The sequence below is a fragment of the Lepus europaeus genome, chromosome 19, assembly GCF_033115175.1.
Source record: "Lepus europaeus isolate LE1 chromosome 19, mLepTim1.pri, whole genome shotgun sequence".
Lineage (NCBI taxonomy): Eukaryota > Metazoa > Chordata > Mammalia > Lagomorpha > Leporidae > Lepus > Lepus europaeus.
The window spans coordinates 71,076,750-71,098,828 of NC_084845.1; the positions used below are offsets into that span (position 1 = coordinate 71,076,750).

General features: G+C 60.5%; 1 protein-coding gene across 3 annotated transcripts in view; it reads right to left on the reverse strand.

The window, feature by feature from the left end:
* The window catches only part of KLHDC4 (kelch domain containing 4), a 42,358-nt gene extending 20,920 nt beyond the window's left edge, over positions 1-21,438 (reverse strand). For 2 of the 3 annotated variants that reach the window (XM_062177542.1, XM_062177541.1), the window contains exons 1-5: positions 21,268-21,438; positions 18,153-18,244; positions 14,055-14,133; positions 12,404-12,502; positions 7,968-8,104 (exon numbers count right to left, since the gene is read on the reverse strand). In XM_062177542.1, the coding sequence (XP_062033526.1) occupies positions 7,968-8,104; positions 12,404-12,502; positions 14,055-14,133; positions 18,153-18,244; positions 21,268-21,366 (506 nt within the window). In that variant the 5' untranslated portion in view covers positions 21,367-21,438. Of the gene's footprint in view, positions 1-7,896; positions 7,926-7,967; positions 8,105-12,403; positions 12,503-14,054; positions 14,134-18,152; positions 18,245-21,267 lie in introns of those variants that run through there. The other variant, XM_062177543.1, reaches the window with a different exon arrangement.
* Between the last annotated feature and the right edge of the window lie 641 nt (positions 21,439-22,079).

Here is a 22,079-nt window from a genome sequence, read left to right on the forward strand (position 1 = left end):
AATATGAAAATATGTTCAACAACCCCTCTCAGGGATGTACAAACTGGCACCACGATGGGGAGGGAGGCGGGTGCACAGGGGTCAAGACACCACCACAGCCCCTTCTCTCCAGGCAGGGCGCTGGGTTCGATGCCCGGCCCTTCCTCTGCTGATCCAGTTTCCTACTGGTGTGCACCCTGGGAGGCAGCAGGTATGTGGGTCCCCGCCACCCCCATGGAAGATCTAGACTGAGCACCCAGCCTGGTCAGCCCCAGCTGCTGGTGTCCAGGGAGTGAGCACTCTCTCCCCCTCCTTTTTGTGATTCTCTTTCAAATAAAAATAAAAATAAGTTAAAGATTTTTTAAACCACAGTGAGTTCCTACCCTATGTTATCTGAGTACCGAAAATAAAAACACCAAAAGATGATGGAGACATGGCACAAATGGAGCTCACGGCACCGGGGAGAATGAGAAACGCTACGGCCTGGCCTCACGGCCAGCCTCTCACCATATGAAACGCGGACTCAGTGCCGCACACGTGCTTGGCAATCTCAAACGAGACCCCTCCAAGACAGGAAACACAGCAACACGCTCGGAGAACCCGCACGCACTTTAGAAGTTCTAATCACAACTATCAAAAACGAAGAGCAAGGGGCAGGCTAGGAGACCCCCCAGCTCCGGGCAGCAGCGGTGAGTACAGCCTGAACCACACGCTCACACACTTCTGTAACACGAGTTCTACCTTGCCATTTATTTGCAGGCATGCTAAACCACTTCCCCCAAAACTCACTTGCAGGGTTGATATAAAACCCCACAAAGGGTGGGCACCCTAAAAAGCACACCCACACACACAATCTCAGAATGCAAAGGGAGCTGAGCCTACCCACTCCAAAGCCCTCCCTGCTCCCAGATCCCAGGTCGGGATTCAGCACACGTCACCAAGGGGGCGCGGGGTCCTTCCCCTGCTCCAATCCGGAGCGACCCCGGTGCTTCCGATCTTCCCTCCAAGGCGCCATCACACTCTGCTACCATCCCCTTCAATGCGCCACTCACTTGATCACCATGCTGTCCAGAGAAAGCCAGCGGAGGCCACCAGCACCTTTCTGTAGTGACAGCCTCCAGGCCTAGCCTTCTCGGCGGCCTCGGCGCACGCAGGTGCCTGCCGGGGTTCCAGCTCCCCCGCTCCTCTGATCTCTCAGCAAGTCACACCTTGGCCCGAGATCCACATGCGCCCTTCCCTGCGAGGGAGATGCAGCCCACTCGAATTCCATCTAGCTGGACTTGGTTCACGGAAATACGTTAGTTCTCCATGCACTCACAAATTTAACAGCCATACAAGCTTGCCAAAAATCCCAATTTCAAACATGGACAAGGCTTAAAAGGTGGCTCAAGGAATCCCAGGATCCCCTGCCCACAGCAGGAGCTGTGAAAACCCCCAGGATCGCGCTGGGGCCACCCTTGGCTGCCCACCTGCATGGGGAAGCCGTCTGTACGAGCTGTCTTCCCAGCACTAGCAGACAATTCATCCACAATGCCCTCTCCACCGGAGCCAAGGAAACAAGCCACACCCCCAAGCCCTGCACAGGCGTTCGCAGGAGAAGAAGCCCACCACCTGCGTCAGGCAGAGGCACACTGCTGTTCTGTGAAGCTTCCTCACCTAGACAAGAACCGTGGGTGCTGGGCATGGAAGGGCACCATGACAGAGCGGCGTGAGCCCGGCCTGCAACACCGCCGTCCCACATCAGGGTGCAGGGCCAAGCCCCAGCTGCTTCACTTCCGATCCAGCTCCTGCCGATGCACCTGGGGAGCGGCAGAGCGTGCTATCGGATGTCCCCCCCCTGCCCAGATCTCCACAGCGGGAGGGACTGGTGCCGGCTGGATCACACCCATGTCTCCCATGTGGGGGCAATAACCCAGCTACCTGGACACTCACTGCTGCCACCCTGCCCACTCGAGTGAGGACCCCTGTGGCTCCAACACAGAATCCCACCCGGCTGAGGAAGGCATGAAGGAGACACTTCATGTGTGTGGCAGCAGCCAGGCAAGGCACCACCGTGTCTGTACCTGGAACGGAAAATCTAAGATCCCACTCCCCTCTAAAGAAATAAAACCCCGGGAAAAGCCCACGTGTATCTGAAACTCCACCAGGCTCTGCCAGTGCCAGCCTCCAAACAAGGAATCCTGACCGACCAGCAGGTCCCACTCAGAGGCCTGCACGCGGCACAAGTCCACCAGTGTGGTGCCAGGCACCCCCACGGGTGAGCAGCCAGCTGGGGTCCCAGGGCTCTCCCAGGACCCCGGGCTGGCATGTGCACAAGACCCACAGGCACTGAACAGCTCCAGAGGCTCGGCAGGTGGTGGCTTTACCCGCTACGCCACAGCACCAGCCCCAAACTCCACTCTCAAAAGAAGCACTTTTGGGGCTAGCGCTGTGGCATGGCGGGTGAAAAAATGTGTCCCATATGTTAGGAACAAGCAGTCCACAGGAGGGAAGCCTCTCTAAACCACAAGAGGTGCGTGTCCCTGATGGCGGCGCTCTGCCTCCCCTGCCTTCCCCACCCTGGCCTCCTCCATCCCAGTCCTTCACGTGTGAAATTAACCCTGCGAAGGAGTGGAAAACGCTAAGAACCATGTGCAGAGGCGGAGCCACACTCAGGACACCCACACCCACACTGGAGAGCCCGGCTCAAGTCCTGGCTGCTACACTTCCCATCCGGCTTCCTGCAGGTGGACTCCTGAGAGGCAGAATGTGGAAAGTAAGTACTCGGTGCCTGTCACTCACAAACGAGACCAGGACAGCGTTCCAAGAAACGGCTTTGACCTGGACCAGCCCTGGCTGCTGTGGGCATTCGGGAAGCGAACCAGCAGACATAAGCGCGCGCACGCGCACTCTCCCTCCCTCCCTGTCACTCTGCCTTTCAAATGAAATGAAGATAACTTAAAAATCGAATGCACAGTGTGGGGTCAGAACTCCTGTGCTTCTCCAGCAATCTGAGCCCAGACCACGTGACCAATCATCACCAGAAACAGAAATCGATCTTAGTTTTGCCTTTACAATTTCCTTGCCTTTTCTTGAAGATCCATTTTTAAGATTCAAGAGGAAAATGCACCAGCAGTTCTCTCTCAGGAGCGGCCATTAGGTCAGCACACTAGTAACCAAGTCCCACTAGGAGCAGCGCCCCTCTCGTCAGAGCCGTGCGAGCTGCGGCCTAGCCATCCCACTGCACTCTCCGCGCTCAGACACACGGGCTGAGCACTGCCAGACAACCGAGCTAATGCTCTCACGTGAGGCATCAGCAAATCGCAAAAGCAACACCCACGCTGCCTTAACCGCTCCGGACCCAGGAGGCACTGAACGTGAGTCTCCCTTCTTCAAGGGCAGCAGCTCGCTGTTTCCAGGTCAGGGAACAGCACTCAAGATCAGCACGCCATCCACCAGGGGTCCAGCACCATGGACAGGGCATGGGGGAGCATCAAGTTCCCCACCTTAGGCCTGCTGAATGGACGGACCTCCGGCGTGGGGAAGGCTGGGGTGTCTGCTACGTGACCGCCAGAGGTGCCCTCTCCAGGCTGGCGGCTTTGTGGGCCACTGTGCCAGAGGCCAGAATCAGAAACGAGCGCCCTTCACTGGCCGGCCAGAGGCCTTTCTGTCGCAGGTGCAGCATTTAAGAGGTAGCATGTGCCGCAGGGGGGACATGGAGAACCATTCGGGAAAACGGGAGAACAGCAACCCAGCACCAGCAGAGGTCAGGACTCACCTCTGAGCACCGGTGGGGAGGGGTCTTTCGGAGAAGGGGCAGAGGTAAAAAGCTGTTACAGACCCCCATGCCCTGGGGCTTTGCACTGGGCAACCCCAGCAGTTAGCCTGACCGCTGACAGCTGGCAGGATGCCCAGACACATCCCCGCCTCCTCCCGCCCCCCTCCCGCTGACCAGGTAAGCTGCTCCCGGGTGTGGCGCAGGCCTGCCTGGAAAGCTACCTCCAAGCTGAGTGGAGAGGCACACTGGCGCCAGTGTGAGTGCTGTCCTAGAGGTCCTGTTCCCATTACACCCTTCTCCCTGCCCTCTAAACGCGTACGTGGCTGTGAATGAAGTCGGCCATGTTCGCTGAAACTTGTCTCCGGTGCTCCTGTGGGACGGACTCTGGCCCTGCTCTCCCAGACAGCGCGGCTTTGCAGGACTAGCATGCCAGACAATAGTATTGATTTACTTTTTAGATTCATTTAGTTGATTTGAGATACAGAGATACGGGGCTGGGGGGAGGGGGGAGAGAGACCTTCTACCCACTGGTTCTCTCTCCAGTCGGCTGCAATGGCCAGGGCTGGGCCAGGCCAACGCCAGCGGCTAGGAGCTTCTCCTGGTTCCCCCATGTGGGTGGCAGGGGCTCAAACACTTGGGTCATCTTCCGTCGCCACTCCCAAGCCACTAGCAGGGCGCTGCATCAGAAGTGGAGCAGCCGGGACTCCACCAGCACCCACCCGGAAGGCCGGCACTGCAGGAGCGGCTTCACCGGTCCACAGTGCTGTCTGCTCTGGGCCGTGTTAAACTGCACTGAGGATAAGACACAAACCTCACGACTGGAGTCAGCACACGGCGGTCCTGACGGAGAGGAAGAGGAAGAGGAGGACGTCGACTCCCTAAATGCCACTTATGGAGGCATGCGATGCAATCGAAACAGTCAGGATTTTTAGAAAGTATTCAGAAGACTGGTAGCGAAGCGCACAGAAAACGCATGAGAAGCAGTGTTGGGTGAGAAAACCTTTCCAAGTACCAAAACGCGCCACAAAGCTACAGTGAGCAAAACGGATGCCAGGACAGGCACAACGCAGGAGCAGCGAATCAGAGTCCAGGGACCAGCCAGGCTTTCCCTGGGCCGTGTGTGCACGCTCAGGACCCCTGTGAGCAAGCACAGGCAAACGGGCACGTACAGACGTACTCACGCGTGAACACGACGGGCACACGTGCACACCCAGAGCCTTCCTCAGGCATGCACACGTGCTCTGCACCTGGCCTCTTTCCGCGTATTTCTGTACTTTCTCTGGTAGAAAGGACAGCAAGCACTTCCCTGTAAGGCACATTCCTCAAAGCGAACTTGGGGCAAAGGACACGCACCCACACGGGAGACCTGGTTCAGGCTGCTGGGGGGTGCACCAGTGCATGGAAAATCTGACACTCTGCCTGCCAATGCCGTCTACGAAGTAAAAATAAAAACGCGCTTGGCAGCTTCCACAACATACCTTTAAACATCCTCACCTTTTATTACGATAAGAAGGTGTCTGAGTAAGGGGACACCTGCAGAGTGGGGACAATTTCTGACCTCAGGCAGCGCTCACACGTCCTGAGTACAACTGGGCTGACAGCAGCAGACAGCTCACGTCACACACAGAGGGAACGGGCTGCTCCCTGGGCGGCTGCATGTTCTTGTGTTCACACGTTCTCATGTTTACATGTTCTCATGTTGTCGCTCCCTGGGGACAGACCCGGGGACAGGTACACAACTGGGCTGGCAGCAGCAGACAGCTCACGTCACACACAGAGGGAACGGGCTGCTCCCTGGGTGGCTGCATATTCACATGTTCACATGTTCTCGCTCCCTGGGGACAGACCCGGCGACAGGTACACAACTGGGCTGGCAGCAGCAGACAGCTCACGTCACACACAGAAGGGAACAGGCTGCTCCCTGGGTGGCTGCATGTTCTTGTGTTCACACGTTCTCGTGTTCTCATGTTCTCGTGTTCACACGTTCTCACTCCCTGGGGACAGACCCGGCGACAGGTACACAACTGGGCTGGTAGCAGCAGACAGCTCACGTCACACACAGAGGGAACGGGCTGCTCCCTGGGCGGCTGCATGTTCTTGTGTTCACACGTTCTCATGTTTACATGTTCTCGTGTTCACATGTTCACATGTTCTCATGTTGTCGCTCCCTGGGGACAGACCCGGCGACAGGTACACAACTGGGCTGGCAGCAGCAGACAGCTCACGTCACACACAGAGGGAACGGGCTGCTCCCTGGGCGGCTGCATGTTCTTGTGTTCATACATTCTCATGTTCACATGTTCTCGTGTTCTTGCTCCCTGGGGACAGACCCGGTGACAGGCACACACCTGGTGAAGCCAGAGGCAGGGAGACCGTGTCTGCTAAAGCTCCTGCAGCCCTGCAGGGGTGGCCTCAGAGAGAGCTCCTCACCCGTGCATCTTCTCTCGGGGTGGCTGACTGCACCTCCCCTCAGGTGAGGGACATGTGCCTCCAAGGTTGACAAAATGCTAAAGAAATACCAGTGAATTCCCCGAAATGAACAAACAAGCCAATAACAACTGTGCTTGGAAAGGAGTAACTAAAGCAAAAGACACAACAACATCCCATGCTTTGGGTCTCAATGCTTTTATAAAGACGCATTTATTGGGGCCGGCACTGTGGCATAGCAGGTAAAGCCGCGGCCTGCAGTGCCAGCATCCCATAGGGGCAGCGGTTTGAGTCCTGGCTGCTCCACTCCCGATCCAGCTCTCTGCTATGGCCTGGGAAAGCAGCAGAAGGTGGCCCAAGTCCTTGGGCCTGCACGGGAGACCTGGAAGAAGCTCCTGGCTCCTGCCTCAGACTGGCACAGCTCTGGCTGTTGCAGCCATCTGGGGAATGAACCAGCGGATAGAAGACCTCTCTCTCTCTGCCTCTGCCTCTCTAACTCTGCCTTTCAAATAAATAAATCTTAAAAAAAAAAAAAAATTATTTCAAGGGAGAGGGCGAGAGAGAGGGCGAGAGAGAGGGCGAGAGAGAGGGCGAGAGAGGGATCTTCCATTTGCTGTTTCACTTCCCAAATATCCCCAACAGCCATGCCTAGACCAGGCTGACCCCAGGGGCCCAGGGACTCGGACCATCTTCCCCTGCCTTCCCAGGAGGGGTCGCAAGTGGCAGCTTAGCCTGCTACAGCGCAACAGCTCCAATACTTTTAAAGGGAACACGGCTTGAGTTTCGACTTCGTCTTATAATCTATGTTTAATATGAAAATAATTTCCTGGCTGCTATCCTGCCACAGTAAACAATCTTGCCGAAAGCGAGCCTGAGAGAAACGCAGAACTGGGGACACAGTAACCTCCTGCACGCCCCGGCTCCTCTCTTCCCCCAGCAGCCGAGAGCGGCAGTCTTCACTCGCCCGCTCTCGTGTCCGGGCCCCAGCAGCCCTCACAGGCTCAGGACTGGGGGACTGAGCACACGCCCCAGTGAGTGGCCCTCGTCCTGCCAGAGTCCCAGGACTTCAACAGGAGGCCCCACCACGGAACCCCACGACAGCCTGCTGCTTCCCTGGAGCAGACGCTACCAGAACTGTGCCGGAACACCCCCGCTCGGGGAGAACGAGGCACGGCTCCACAGCTGCCGCTCTGCCAGGCTCCTTCTGTTACAGGATTCGTCCACACAAACGTGGTCTCTGGCCACTCAGACCCGTGGCGAGCGTGCCACCAGCATCAGAGAGGGGGCATGAAGCACACCCACACCCAGCCCAGGTTACTGAGGAGCGGGGCATCCCGCCCCCACCAGCCCACCGCCCCTCCACTGCACGGGAAGAGCGCGCTCCCTTTAGCAACAACACATTTCTGTGGGGTCAGCTCCTCTCCAGCAAGTGTGAGACCCAGGGCGGCCTCCAAGGTAAACAGGGCTCCTCCGTGGGAGCAGACGGCATTACACATGACAAACGAGGTGCTGAGCAGAGAGGAACCGGAAAACAAACCCGAATGCAGCGCTGGAGCCCGCAACAAAGCCAGGGGCCAGCTGCCCCAGGCCGGGGTTTTCTGCAAAGCGTCCAGAGAGAGCATGAGCCGTCTCCTCACGGCCCAGTCACCCAGCAAGTGTGGCATTTCAGGACTGCACCTGGGCTCCCCAGCCCTGCTGCTGACACCCCACCCCCACCACGTCGGCCAGCTTACCTGACTGGCTCCCAGGTCTTGTTGGCCAGGTGCAGCTGCTGAGACCCCCCCCACCCCGTCGGCCAGCTTACCTGACTGGCTCCCAGGTCTTGTTGGCCAGGTGCAGGACCCAGAGATCCTTATAGTGGTAGAACTGCTCCCCGTCGGGGGACGCAAACTCCCCTCCGAAGATCCACAGCTGCCCACCGCCTTGAGGCACCACCACAGCCTGTTAAAGGGAAAGCGACAGGTCAGGGTGACCACAAAGAAGCACAGCCAGCCCCAGGTGACGGCAACAGCAGCTCTGCCCACTCAGAGCCCTCGAACACTGCCCCATCTTGGCCAGCCCCAGGTGACGGCAACAGCAGCTCTGCCCACTCAGAGCCCTCGAACACTGCCCCATCTTGGCCAGCCCCACATCTCCACCTGCTTCCCAGGGCGTTCCCAAAACCCCAAGGGCACACTGTCCTAGGTCAAACATCCAAAAAACCTGCATGATTTCCTAGGTTCAAAGACGAACAGCCACATAAATTCAGGTAACACCATGTGTCATCAAAATAAACGGTCACTCTGGCCTCAGAATCAGCCCTAAAGGCATTCGGGTCTGGCTAAAAAGTCAATGAGAGTATCTCGGGCATGGAAAGACAAGATACTGTGGCAAAAAATAACTTAAATGAAAGATCTCTGTGAGTGAGATCCCGGTGGAAAGAAGGGGCCATCAAAGAAGGAGGTACCTTTCTCTGAAGGGAGGAGAGAACTTCCACTTTGCTTATAGCCCTGTCTCAATAATGTCAGAGTTTATGGACTCAAAAGGTTTCCACAGCCTTGGCAGCTCATGACAAGAGCCTCGGGTGATTACTGATGCCGTAAATAAGAGTGTCAATTGTTAAATCAACAACAGGAGTCACTGTGCACTTGCTCCCCATGTAGGACCTCTCTCCTTAATGTGTTGTACTATGAGAATTAACGGTATAAGTACTACTCAAACAGTACTTTATACTTTGTGTGTCTGTGTGGGTGCAAACTGCTGAAATCTTTACGTAGTATAGAGTTGGTTTTCTGTATATAAAGTTAAACTAAAAATGAACCTTAATGAAGAATGGGATGAGAGGGAGTAGGAGGCGGGACGGGAGTTGAGGTGGGAGGGCAAGTATGGGGTAAGAACCATTATATTCCTGAAGTTGTACCTATGAAACACGCACTCATTAAATAAAGTTTACAAAAAACAGTTCTACTCCCCAAATCCAGACCTAGGGAAAACAACAGACTACACACTGTCTTTGGCCTTGTAACTGGTCTAAAAGACAAAGAACAGGATGTCAAATATCGTACTCATCAGACCCACCCACAGGACACGTTTCTAGGTGCCAGAGTTCAATGGAGTAGATTCGAACTGTAATGATCTACAGGCAAGACTTCATAACCAACGTCTGCTCCCATGTCTCTGGCTCACTGTGGAACGCTCTGGGGAAACAGCAGGTCCCCCTCAGCGACACAGACAGCACCGAGCCCCAACCCAGGAAGTCTTACGAGGCATCCAGGCAAACCAGATCTGAAGAGAAACCGGCAGCAAAACCAACCCAAGCTGGCTGAGGCTCCCACAGCATTAATTCTGCAAGAATGCAATTAAGATCTGTGATCCCCCGAGCCAGCGGAGCCACAGCAGAGCTGCACGGGAAGTGTGACTGCTCCGTCGGGACACCAGCAGCCCCACTTTGGCCCCAGATCCCAGGGCACACCAGAACCCAGCTGCACCCCAGGGACCTGGGACGGACTCTTCCTCCTCCAGGACCAAACAGTCCGCAGCGCATCAGGCAGGGACAGAACATTCCGCCCCAGGCTCAGGACGGTGTGGACGCAGGAGGGCTGACCAGGACCGCTGCGTCTGTTTAGGCCCTGCGCGTCACAAACTCACTGACACCTGCCCCAGTCCCAGAGGAAGGGTGGCCTGGAGGCCCGCTGGCCCACGTCTACAGGAAGCCCCCTCGCAGGCCTGTTCAGACCAGGGGCTCCTTCTGGGCCCGCGGTCAGAAAACAGGGCAGCAGACACCGGGAGGCCATGTCCTGCGCCCTGGAGACCACGCCCACCCCGTTCTCCACAGTCAAATCATGTTGAGTGAACTCGGCTGTCCGAGGGGCACAGGAACATCCGGACGCAGAAGCACTTCCCCCACAGGCCCACCCAGCAACACCGCTGTGTCCCCAACGCCTCGAAGACAACCCCCCTAGGCCCACCCGGCAACACTGCTGTGTCCCCAACGCCTTGGAGACAACCCCCCTAGGCCCACCCGGCAACACTGCTGTGTCCCCAACGCCTTGGAGACAACCCCCCTAGGCCCACCCAGCGCCACTGCTGTGTCCCCAACGCCTTGGAGACAATCATCCATAGGCCCACCCAGCGCCACCGCTGTGTCCCCAACGCCTCGAAGACAACCCCCCCTAGGCCCACCCGGCAACACCGCTGTGTCCCCAACGCCTCGGAGACAAGCCCCCATAGGCCCACCCAGCAACACCGCTGTGTCCCCAACGCCTCGGAGACAACCCCCCTAGGCCCACCCAGCGCCACTGCTGTGTCCAACGCCTTGGAGACAACCCCCCTAGGCCCACCCAGCAACACCGCTGTGTCCCCAACGTCTCGGAGACGACCCCCCTAGGCCCACCCAGCAACACTGCTGTGTCCAACGCCTCGGAGACAACCCCCCTAGGCCCACCCACCAACACCGCTGTGTCCCCAACGCCTTGGAGACAACCCCCCTAGGCCCACCCAGCGCCACTGCTGTGTCCAACGCCTTGGAGACAAGCCCCCCTAGGCCCACCCAGCAACACCGCTGTGTCCCCAACGCCTTGGAGACAATCCTCCATAGGCCCACCCAGCGCCACCGCTGTGTCCCCAACGCCTCGAAGACAACCCCCCTAGGCCCACCCGGCAACACCGCTGTGTCCCCAACGCCTCGAAGACAACCCCCCCTAGGCCCACCCGGCAACACCGCTGTGTCCCCAACGCCTCGGAGACAAGCCCCCATAGGCCCACCCAGCAACACCGCTGTGTCCCCAATGTCTCGGAGACGACCCCCCTAGGCCCACCCAGCAACACTGCTGTGTCCAACGCCTCGAAGACGACCCCCCTAGGCCCACCCACCAACACCGCTGTGTCCCCAATGCCTCGGAGACAACCCCCCTAGGCCCACCCAGCAACACCGCTGTGTCCCCAACGTCTCGGAGACAACCCCCCACAGGCCCACCCAGCAACACCGCTGTGTCCCCAACGCCTTGGAGACAACCCCCCTAGGCCCACCCAGCGCCACTGCTGTGTCCAACGCCTCGGAGACAAACCCCCATAGGCCCACCCAGCAACACCGCTGTGTCCCCAACGCCTCGAAGACAACCCCCCCTAGGCCCACCCGGCAACACCGCTGTGTCCCCAACGCCTCGGAGACAAGCCCCCATAGGCCCACCCAGCAACACCGCTGTGTCCCCAATGTCTCGGAGACGACCCCCCTAGGCCCACCCAGCAACACTGCTGTGTCCAACGCCTCGGAGACAACCCCCCTAGGCCCACCCACCAACACCGCTGTGTCCCCAATGCCTCGAAGACAACCCCCCTAGGCCCACCCAGCGCCACTGCTGTGTCCAACACCTTGGAGACAAGCCCCCCTAGGCCCACCCAGCAACACCGCTGTATCCCCAACGCCTTGGAGACAATCCTCCATAGGCCCACCCAGCGCCACCGCTGTGTCCCCAACGCCTCGAAGACAACCCCCCTAGGCCCACCCGGCAACACCGCTGTGTCCCCAACGCCTCGAAGACAACCCCCCCTAGGCCCACCCGGCAACACCGCTGTGTCCCCAACGCCTCGGAGACAAGCCCCCATAGGCCCACCCAGCAACACCGCTGTGTCCCCAATGTCTCGGAGACGACCCCCCTAGGCCCACCCAGCAACACTGCTGTGTCCAACGCCTCGAAGACGACCCCCCTAGGCCCACCCACCAACACCGCTGTGTCCCCAATGCCTCGGAGACAACCCCCCTAGGCCCACCCAGCAACACCGCTGTGTCCCCAACGTCTCGGAGACGACCCCCCACAGGCCCACCCAGCAATACCGCTGTGTCCCCAACGCCTTGGAGACAACCCCCCTAGGCCCACCCAGCGCCACCGCTGTCTTCCCCAGGGACGATTCATTTCCTTCTAGAATAACCATTCTCCTACCCCCACACACTGCTCCCCTCCTCTCACCATCTAGTGGGAACCATGAGCCCACAGAGTCCTCTGGACTCCGACAGGCAGCGAGCCCCCTGCAGACCAGCGGCTGCCTGCCACAAACGTCCGAGGGACTTTTACCCGAGTACTTCACACCCCGCGGTGAAGAGGAGCACCGCACCGTGAGAAGTCCAGGTCACAGGACGGCGGAGCCAGGACGCTCGGTAAGGCCCCGCCTCCGCACAGGCCCCGGTCACCCACAGCCTCTCCAGTGTCCGGCAGGCTCTGAGCGGGAGAGGAGGGAGCAGGCCGCAGTCAGGGCTGCCATTACCTGGTGCGCACAGCGCCGCGGCGGCGGGTTGGGGATGTCGACTTTGGTCCAGGTGTCCTTCCTGGTATTGTAGACATAGAGCTCGTTGTACAGCAACGTCTGCAAGGAGGAAGAGCAGTGTCAGCGTCTGAACGACGTCCTGCCAGGCCCACGGCAGGAACTGCAGTGGTTCCCGTTCCCGGGCAAGGTAAGTCACGCACGGCAGGAGGCCAGCAGCGGGTGCCCCGGACAGCTGGTGTGACAAGGTCACGTCCCACAAACCCACCACAGCTCCAAACATTCTAGGTCAAAAGTGCACTTAGTACACCTGATGCATCCCAAGCGTCCTAGCTCAGCCCAGCCCACCTCGCGCGTGCTCAGAGCCCTCACCTTAGCCCACGGTGGGGCAGACTCACAAAGGCCACTGTGTGACTCACTGCCGACTATCTCACCCCACTGACCAGGCACCGTACCGAAAGTGAGCCAGCAACGCGGTCTAGCACCGCCCCCCCCCCCCCCCCCGCACGTGCAGTGCTCAGGTGTCTAACCCAGCCAGCCCAGGGCACTGCCCGACACACCTGGTACCCCACCCAGCCAGCCCAGGGCACTGCCCGACACGCCTGGTACCCCAGCCAGCCAGCCCAGGGCACTGCCCGACACGCCTGGTACCCCACCCACCCAGCCCAGGGCACTGCCCGACACGCCTGGTACCCCCACCCACCCAGCCCAGGGCACTGCCCGACACGCCTGGTACCCCAGCCAGCCAGCCCAGGGCACTGCCCGACACGCCTGGTACCCCAGCCAGCCAGCCCAGGGCACTGCCCGACACGCCTGGTAACCCCCATGATGCCAGGCGTCTGGGACGCGGGGTGAGATTCCCGTTCTCCTAATTCAGGCCTCAGTTTTGAAGATGAAAACCCAGAGACGATCAATGAAGCCGAACGCACAGGGTCCCACAGGCTCCTGTGACGAGACCGTCTCACACACAACTCAGAAGCGTGGGGCTTTCTGGGCTGCTTGACACAAAAGTGAGCCCTACCACAGCCAGCACACTCTCCCACATGGCTCTGAAGGCTGGCTGTGAAACGTGAAGACCCACCGGGAGGCTGCGCAGCACGAGTGAGAGGAAGCGAGACCCTTGCCGCACCAGCGCCAGCGCCAGCACAGGCACTGGGTCCCCAGGCAAGGACCGTGCGTCACAAAGGCCTGATGCTCTCGGTGTGGCACGCTGCCTCCGGCCAGCTCGCCTTCAATGAGGCCCAGGAACACTGGGAAGAATGGGAAGAGAAGGCAGGGGCCGGTGTCGTGGCACCGCACGTTCTCCCACAGCAGGCAGCCCATGCTGGAGGGCTGGTTCAAGCCCCAGCTGCTCCACTCTGACCCAGCTTCCTGCTAACGTGCCTGGGAGGCGGTGACGACGGCACGAACACCGGAGTCCCCGCTACCCACGTGCCAGACCCAGGTGGGAGGTCCTGGCTCCTGGCTTGGCCCGGGCTCCGCTGTGTGGGCATCTGGGGTGAAAAACAGATGGACGATCTCTCTCTCTGCACTTCCCTCCCTCCCATCCCCCCTTCCCTCTCCCCTTCTCTCTGTATCTCCTCCATCACTCTGCCTTTCCAATAAGTCAGTCTTAAACCAAAATTTTAAAAAAAGAAAAATATATATACTTTACTTTTTGGCCATTGAAATATTCACCTCCGAACAGGATCAATTCATCTTTCTCAGGATGAGCAGAGAGAGAGGCATTCAACCTAGGGGAGACAGCACATCAGCACAAGATCAGACTCCTCGCTGCTCTCCACACGATCTGGCCTCCCAAACACATGCAGTTTTATTTTTCGCGGTTTTAGAAAGAGGCCAAAGTACCTGTGTATTTAATAACTTCTTGACATGGTAAAAGAATTCCACACTACGGCCCACGGGTGGCAGAGTGAAGAAGGGCAGCGAAACAACCCAGGGAAGGCGAGACATGTCAGGCAGACGTTCAGAGCCCAGTCCTAAGTCAACGCCACACACAGGGCGGAAACGAATCCATCACGGGCTCCAGGAGGTGGGGCCTAGCAGGAGGCCCTTCAGGCACCGGGCAAGGCTCCGCAAGGCAGTTCCCACGGGAGGCCTGGTTACGAAGGCCAGGGCCAGGCCCGGCGGCTCTCCTCCTGCCCACACGACCACCGGCACCTCAACAGGGCCAAACCAGCGGGACTGCCGGATCTTGGACCTGGAGCTCTGAAACTGAGCGAATGAACCTTCCCTCCCCGTAAGCTTCCCTTTCTCAGGTGCTCCCCGGCAGTGACAAAGCTGACCACTGCGACACCGGCTCCCACCCGACAGGCCTCCAGGGACTGGCAGCCTCCAGGCCTGTGCGGGAAGGGGCCAGGGTGCCGGCTCCCTCCCACACAGGTGTCCGGCTCCTGCACTGCTGGCCAGCTCCCACTCCCAGGACAGCCCTGGCTCCACACAGACCAGGACCAGGCTGCGCACAGCAACGATGCCCCCTCACACCCACACTCTCCAAAGCTGTCCTGTTTAGGGCCTGTCCTCTGATGTCACCACCAGCACTGTTTTAAGATTTATTTGAAAGTCGGAGTTACACACAGAGAGAGGACAGGCAGAGAGAGAGAGAGAGAGAGAGGTCTTCTATCTGCTGGATCACTCCCCAGTTGGCCAGAACTGCGCCGATCCGAAGCCAGACGCTTCTTCTGGGTCTCCCACACAAGTGCAGGGGCCTAAGGACCTGGGCCATCTTCTACTGCTTTCCCAGGCCATAGCAGAGAGCCGGATTGTAAGAGGAGCAGCCAAGACTCAAGATAGCGCCCATATGGGATGCTGGCACTGCAGGTGGTGGCTCTACACACTACGCCACAGCGCCAGTCCAAGCACAGTTCTGAAACCAGCGCAGGCCTTTCAGTCAACATCCCAGCAACCTTCCAACCACACAGGACAACAGCACAGCAGTGAGGCCAACTGTGGATACACTGGCACACAAGGACAAGGGACACACTGCCAGCCTTCTCCCCAAGTCCTCCCCACGCCTGCTCCCAGACACGCATCCCTAGCGGCACCGCTCAAACCTTCTCGAAGCACGTTCCAGGGTCAGGGAACCTTGGAAGCCTGAGAACTCTTCTCCTAGGGGTTTACTGCACACAGACATTTCTCAGGCTGAGAAACATGGCTGTGAACAGGTGAGTGAGCAGGAGGTGGCGATCTCACAGCCACAGGACAGAGGAGCCGAGCACATCACACCAGTGGTGCACCCGAGACACTCAGTGCTGAGACGCCAGACCCTAAAGGACAAACGCTGTGTGGGACTCCCAGTGTAGACAGTTCACAGGGACAGGAAGACTAGAGTGGGGGCGGGTCTGACAAACCCACGGGTACCAGGTCACTGCTACTCGGGGCAGCGGAGAAGCTTGGAAACGCGGCAGAGCGCTGGCTGCACGGCACTGCCAGCATCAGTAACCCACCATCAGCGACCGGGTTTTAAACAGCTACAATGGCTACCTTCTGCAGAAGAAACGGTGTTTCCCACACTCCTCCATCACAAGACTTTTCCTTAGCAAACATCTGCTGATTCTTGGTGGGAAACCACACGAGGCCCTGCACAGGCATCTTCATACTCCGGTCTCTCAGAGCAGGCAGGGGACTCCTGCAATGGCCTTGCTTCCCAGACAACTCACACCTGGGCCAATACCCAGGGATCCGCACGCCCACAAATGGCTAACTTCTAAGGCTTCCTCACGTTACGGAAGAGACGGAGTCAGACGCCAGTGAGCACCGCACCGGCTCCCTCCCACGCAGAAGCGCCCAGCCAAGCCAGGAACAGCCAGCTTCTAAGTTACATCCTGCTGCAGCCTGGGACTTCCGGGGCAACACTGCTTTAGGAAAAGTCCTACAGTATCGACCTCACCCCACCCCCTAAAACAATCCCCATTCCAAGCAGCTCTCCTCAGGAGGGCCAGGGCACACAAAGGCTGAACTGCCACTTGCGATGCTGGCATCCCCTATGGAACGCTTCTTTGAGACCCAGCTGCTCCACTGTCAATCCAGCTTCCTGCTAACTTGTCTGGAGGCAGCAGAGAGCAGCTCAAGTGCTGGGGCCGGTGCTGTGGCGTAGCGGGTAAGGCCGCCGCCTGCAGTGCTGGTATCCCATATGGATGCTGGTTCAAGTCCTGGCTGCTCCACTTCCGATCCAGCTCTCTGCCATGGCCTGGGAAAGCAGTAGAAGATGGCCCAGGTCCTTGGGCCCCTGCAGCCGCATGGGAGACCTGCAAGAAACTCCTGGCTCCTGGCTTCGGCTCAGCATAGCTCCGGCCATTGTGGCCATCTGGGGAGTGAACTAGCAGATGGAAAATCTCTCTCTCTCTCTCTCTGCCGCTCTGTAACTCTGCCTTTCAAATAAGTAAATCTTTGAAAAATAAATCAATAAATGGGCCATCAGGGTCCATGGTAAGAAGTTGGCTGAGCAATAAATTGTATATATACAAAAGGGGGAGGGGTATGTACAGCCACGGTCACAGCACGGTGGAACGTGTGAGGCCCAGCCTGTCAACCCAAGGGAAAAACAGCCCAACTCGCAGTGTCCTCTAACTCAGGGGAATACACTCTTTTCCCTCTTCACACGCGGCTTAACCAGAGTTAACTGCAGACTTCGTGACTGATCACGCAGGCAAACTCCACAGACAGGTAACGCTTAAGAATTCCAGGGACTACAGGCAAACAGCTAGACCTGCAAGCCCCAGACAAGCAGACCACCAAGTCCAAGGAGCCTGATGCCCAAGGGACCACCGCCCGGTCAGGACCTTCAGTCAGCGGCTCTAACAGTCAGGCCTCAGGTCACGGAGCCACCATCTGCTCAGCTGGGAGCTGATTCGCCCAAAAACCAACCAAGCCCATGAGCCTGCCCAGCCCCCACAGCTGCCCCTCCCTCCTCTAAGTGCCCTGTACCCTACAAACCTAGAAAAGCGCCCAGAAGACACAGGTTCTGCGTTGCCCCAGGACCGCCAGCCCCGTGAATAAAGCCATCTCCTTGCACCAGCTCTAACCCCTGGGAGCTGGAACTCCAGAGACAGACAGGAGGCTGCTCAGAGGCCGCCCCGCCCTCCTGGGTCTGAAGTAGGGGGTTCTGGCCCTGAGCTATCGGCCACTAGGTCCCAGGCCTCCCCCAGGCTGCGACAGCGCTTTCAGTCCATTCTGAGAGACATGAAACAAAACACTTCCAGCTAAACCAACAGGCCCACGCTCGGAACGACGCAGTGTCTCCGCACTCCTCTCTAGGCTCCTACCCTGACCCCTCTACTCTGAGTTGCAAATCTAAGAATCACGCGGCCCTGAATCCAAACGTGCAGCAATCAGGATTCCCAGGCTGCGCAGCGCCGCTCCTTCCACAGCACCTGAAATCCACACACCTGTAACTCGTCCACCTAATTCACAAAGTCATCTACAGCCGCTTATGTTTAACAAACTTTCCAACAACAATACAATTAGGAAGCAACAGAACACAGAGGCACGGTATTCTTCAGACTGTCACCTGCAAGGCCCACCTGTAAGATTCGCTCAGGACCCAGGCGCCGCCCCAGGACGACAGTCGCCCATGGCGGTGCCCCAGAGGCCTCTCCCGCCAGCACTGGCCCTGTCTCCAGCTCCACAGCCTCCACAGGTTTTCAAGAGTGAAAACGTCCCAGGTGCCTGCTCGTCACAAACCCACCGTGCTGATTTAAGGCACTTTCCAATTTGCAGTCCAAATGCTAACACAGGAAACCCGTCAGCTTACCGTGGTGAGGGCGGGGGGCACGGGGTCTCCACGACCTGGGTCTTCCTGGCGTCCAGAGTCTGGAAGTGGGCGATGAGGGCCTCCAGGTCTTCCTGAGGACACAGAGCGGCCACATGTGAGGCTGGGGAGACTGCGCAGCTTCCTTCCTGGTCGCTCTGTCCAGGGGGAATGGCCTCCCCCAGAACCCTAACCGCTCTCTGTTTGAAACACATGTGATGGCAACACCCAGGCCCCGCAGAGCCGGACCTGAGGCAGCCTCCTGGGCGGCGTGGACGCCTGCGGTCCTCAGGACCACTTCACTCCAGCTCAGGCCCTCACGCACTCGCTCCTGGTGCAGGAACACCCCCTGCTCACAGCTCCAGAAACCCCCCAGGCTCCCAGGCCAGCCTGCGTCGTGGTCTGCTGTTTCTTGTGTGCATCTGTATATACCCCCCTCCCAGAACAGAGCATCGGCTCTGGGGAGAAAGTCTGCCCTGCAGGGCCCGGCAGGCATCGGCAGGGTCCCCCCGGGGGAGGAGGTCTCTGCGGTACAACCCCGGCAGCCGACTCGGGAGTTAGGGTGAATGCCCACGGGGCTGGCCAGCCCTGAGGGGGATGCGGTGGGAGGAAGGGGCACTGGTCAGAGAGGAGTAGCTGCAGGAGTCCTGGGTGCGGCTGGCACTACTGCCACCAGGCTAAGGCCAACCCAGCGCACAAGGGGTGCTTCCACGTCTCTGTTGGGAGCGGGCTCCGTCAGAATGTTCTGGACACTGGGGCTGCAAACATCAGGTGCAGGAGGCGGTGCCGTCCATCAGGAGGTGCACAGCCTGGCAGGAGCCAGGTTCCACCACCGCCGCCTCCACTCCTTGCCCACGCGGCAGCAGCCACTGCCCCCGTTTTGCTGAGGACCACTCACCTGGGGGCCCACACCCGGCACCTCTTCACCTGGGGGCCCACACCCGGCACTCTACGGCACCTCTTCACCTGGGGCCCACACCCGGCACTCTACGGCACCTCTTCACCTGGGGCCCACACCCGGCACTCTACGGCACCTCTTCACCTGGGGGCCCACACCCGGCACTCTACGGCACCTCTTCACCTGGGGGCCCCCACACCCGGCACTCTACGGCACCTCTTCACCTGGGGGCCCACACCTGGCACCTCTTCACCTGGGGGCCCCACACCCGGCACTCTACGGCACCTCTTCACCTGGGGGCCCACACCTGGCACCTCTTCACCTGGGGGCCCACACCCGGCACTCTACGGCACCTCTTCACCTGGGGGACCCCACACCCGGCACTCTACGGCAGCACCTCTTCACCTGGGGGCCCACACCCGGCACTCTACGGCACCTCTTCACCTGGGGGACCCCACACCCGGCACTCTACGGCAGCACCTCTTCACCTGGGGGCCCACACCCGGCACTCTACGGCACCTCTTCACCTGGGGCCCACACCCGGCACTCTACGGCACCTCTTCACCTGGGGCCCACACCCGGCACTCTACGGCACCTCTTCACCTGGGGGCCCCCACACCCGGCACCTCTTCACCTGGGGGCCCACACCCGGCACTCTATGGCACCTCTTCACCTGGGGGCCCCCACACCCGGCACCTCTTCACCTGGGGGCCCACACCCGGCACTCTATGGCACCTCTTCACCTGGGGGCCCCGCACCCGGCACTTTACAGCACCTCTTCACCTGGGGGCCCACACCCGGCACCTCTTCACCTGGGGGCCCGCACCCGGCACCTCTTCACCTGGGGGCCCACACCCGGCACTCTACGGCACCTCTTCACCTGGGGCCCACACCCGGCACTCTACGGCACCTCTTCACCTGGGGGCCCACACCCGGCACCTCTTCACCTGGGGGCCCACACCCGGCACTCTACAGCACCTCTTCACCTGGGGGCCCCATGGGCACTGTGTTGGGGGAGACAGAGGTGGGGTCTGGGGGACTCAGGTGGCCCTGTCAGTGACAGTCTCTCCAAGGCAACAAGGAGCCGACACGCAGAGAGGTAAGGCCACAGCTCCCGGAGACCTGGGAGAATGGCAGTGTGGCTGGAGTGGGGAGCCAGGCGGCCGGGGAGCCAGGCAGAGACCAGCACAGTGGCAGTGCCGACCAGGAGAGCCGACACATGATTCTGGGGCAGGATTCCAAGCCGTCTGCAGGACCCCCTTCCCGATGACCCCTGGCCTGTGACAGGATGGGGGATCACCGCTGTGGCTGCTTACAGGACGCGCTGACCGTGAGAAAGGGCTGGGCCTAACACACGGCCAGTGATCTTAAAGGGCTGTTTTGAGGATGAACAGAGCTGATGAGCAAGGTCCCGGGACCCACAAGCTCTCTCCCGGGAAGCAACGCCCTGGGTCGCTGAATGCCGGGCACCACAGGGGACAGTGGAGAGCAGTGACCGTCACCTGCTCCTTCCTGAGCGCCTGCTTCGTGCCAAGCTGTGCTGAAGACGCCACACAGCTGAACCCACTTCTGCGCCTCAGAGGCCGGCAGCCAGCTGCGGCGGAGTGGATTCGAACCCAGGCCCTCGAGGGGCAGAGCCCGTGCACGTGGCTGCTCAGGAAGCGGACAGCGCCAGCGCCGGCCCCGCCATGTGACTGGGGAGCAGAGGGGGACAGAGAGGCCTCGGAAACGCTCAGCACCGGGCGCGCGTGATCCTCTGGCCTCTGCCCTCCCGTCCAGCGGAGGCGTCACACCGCACGATTCACCGGGCGGCGAGGACGGCCCGCGGGCACACAGCACGCGCTCCCGATTCTCAGAGGAGCCCGTGAGCAGCAGGCGGGACGCTGGGCGCAGGTCCGGCCGCGGGGGACGGACACCCCCACGGCGGCGGTCACTGCGAACCCCAACAGTTCCCGCGGCTCCCTCTGCCTCTTCCCCCCGGGAGCGCACTGTGCCGGACTCCGCGCCTGAGCTCGGCAGCCGAAACGGCCACGCAGCTTGCGCTGGGGAGGGGAGGCGGGCAGGCGAGAACGGCCTGGGCCCCGCCAAGGGCCGGCGCCCTAGCGTCCAGGGCGGGCAAGGAAGGCCAGGCACGCGCGGGGTCCGGGAGGCGGCGCCGGGCCGGACAGCGGCCCCCGCCTGCGGCCCCCGGGGGGCTGTGTCCGCACCCGGCCCGCTCACCTCCTCCTTCCGCGAGCGCTTGGACACTTTCTTCTCCATCTTGGCGGCCGTCTTCTCCGCACCGCGGCCCTTCTTCTCCTTCTTGCCCTTCTTGCCCATCGCGCCGGGTCCGAGGCGGCGCCAGCCACCAGGAAACCAGCACCGGCGCGGCCGCCCGCAGCTGGCGCTCCCGGGACGGCGCGGCGCGCTGAATGCGCGTCACTTCCGGCACGCCCCCGGCCGCTTCCGGGCGACGGCGGGGCGGGGCGCGGGGGCGTGGTCTGGGCGCACCTGCCCGCGCCCGCCTCCCTCACGCCCTCCGGGGCCCGGGGCCGCTCGCTGCGCGGAAGCACGCGGGCTCAGCGCACTGCTCGTCCCCGCGAGGGTTTCCACGCGCGCAGACAGCGCCTTCCCCCGGCCGTGAGCGCCCGTGTGGGCGCGCGCTGGACCCCGGAGGGGGCGGCTGCGGTCCTGGGCGCCGCCGCCCTGTGGACCGGGAGGGAGCCCGGCCTCGGGGAGTCTGGGGTGACGCCCCCTCCGTGACGAAGCGAGGCTGGCGGTCAGGTGCGGGGGCCGCAGGTCCTGCCCCCCGCGACCGGCGCTGTCCCCCCGCTTCTCCGAGGGCGCGGGCCCGAGAGCGCTCCGGCCGCGCGGGGAGAGACGGACTGCCGCGCCCGGAAACTTCCCGGGGAAAGCCGCCGCCTGCGGTGCCGGCATCCCCCATGGGCGCCGGTTCGAGTCCCGGCTGCTCCACTTCCGATCCAGCTCTGCTGTGGCCTGGGAGAGCAGAAGAAGATGGCCCAGGTCCTTGGGCCCTGCACCCACGTGGGAGA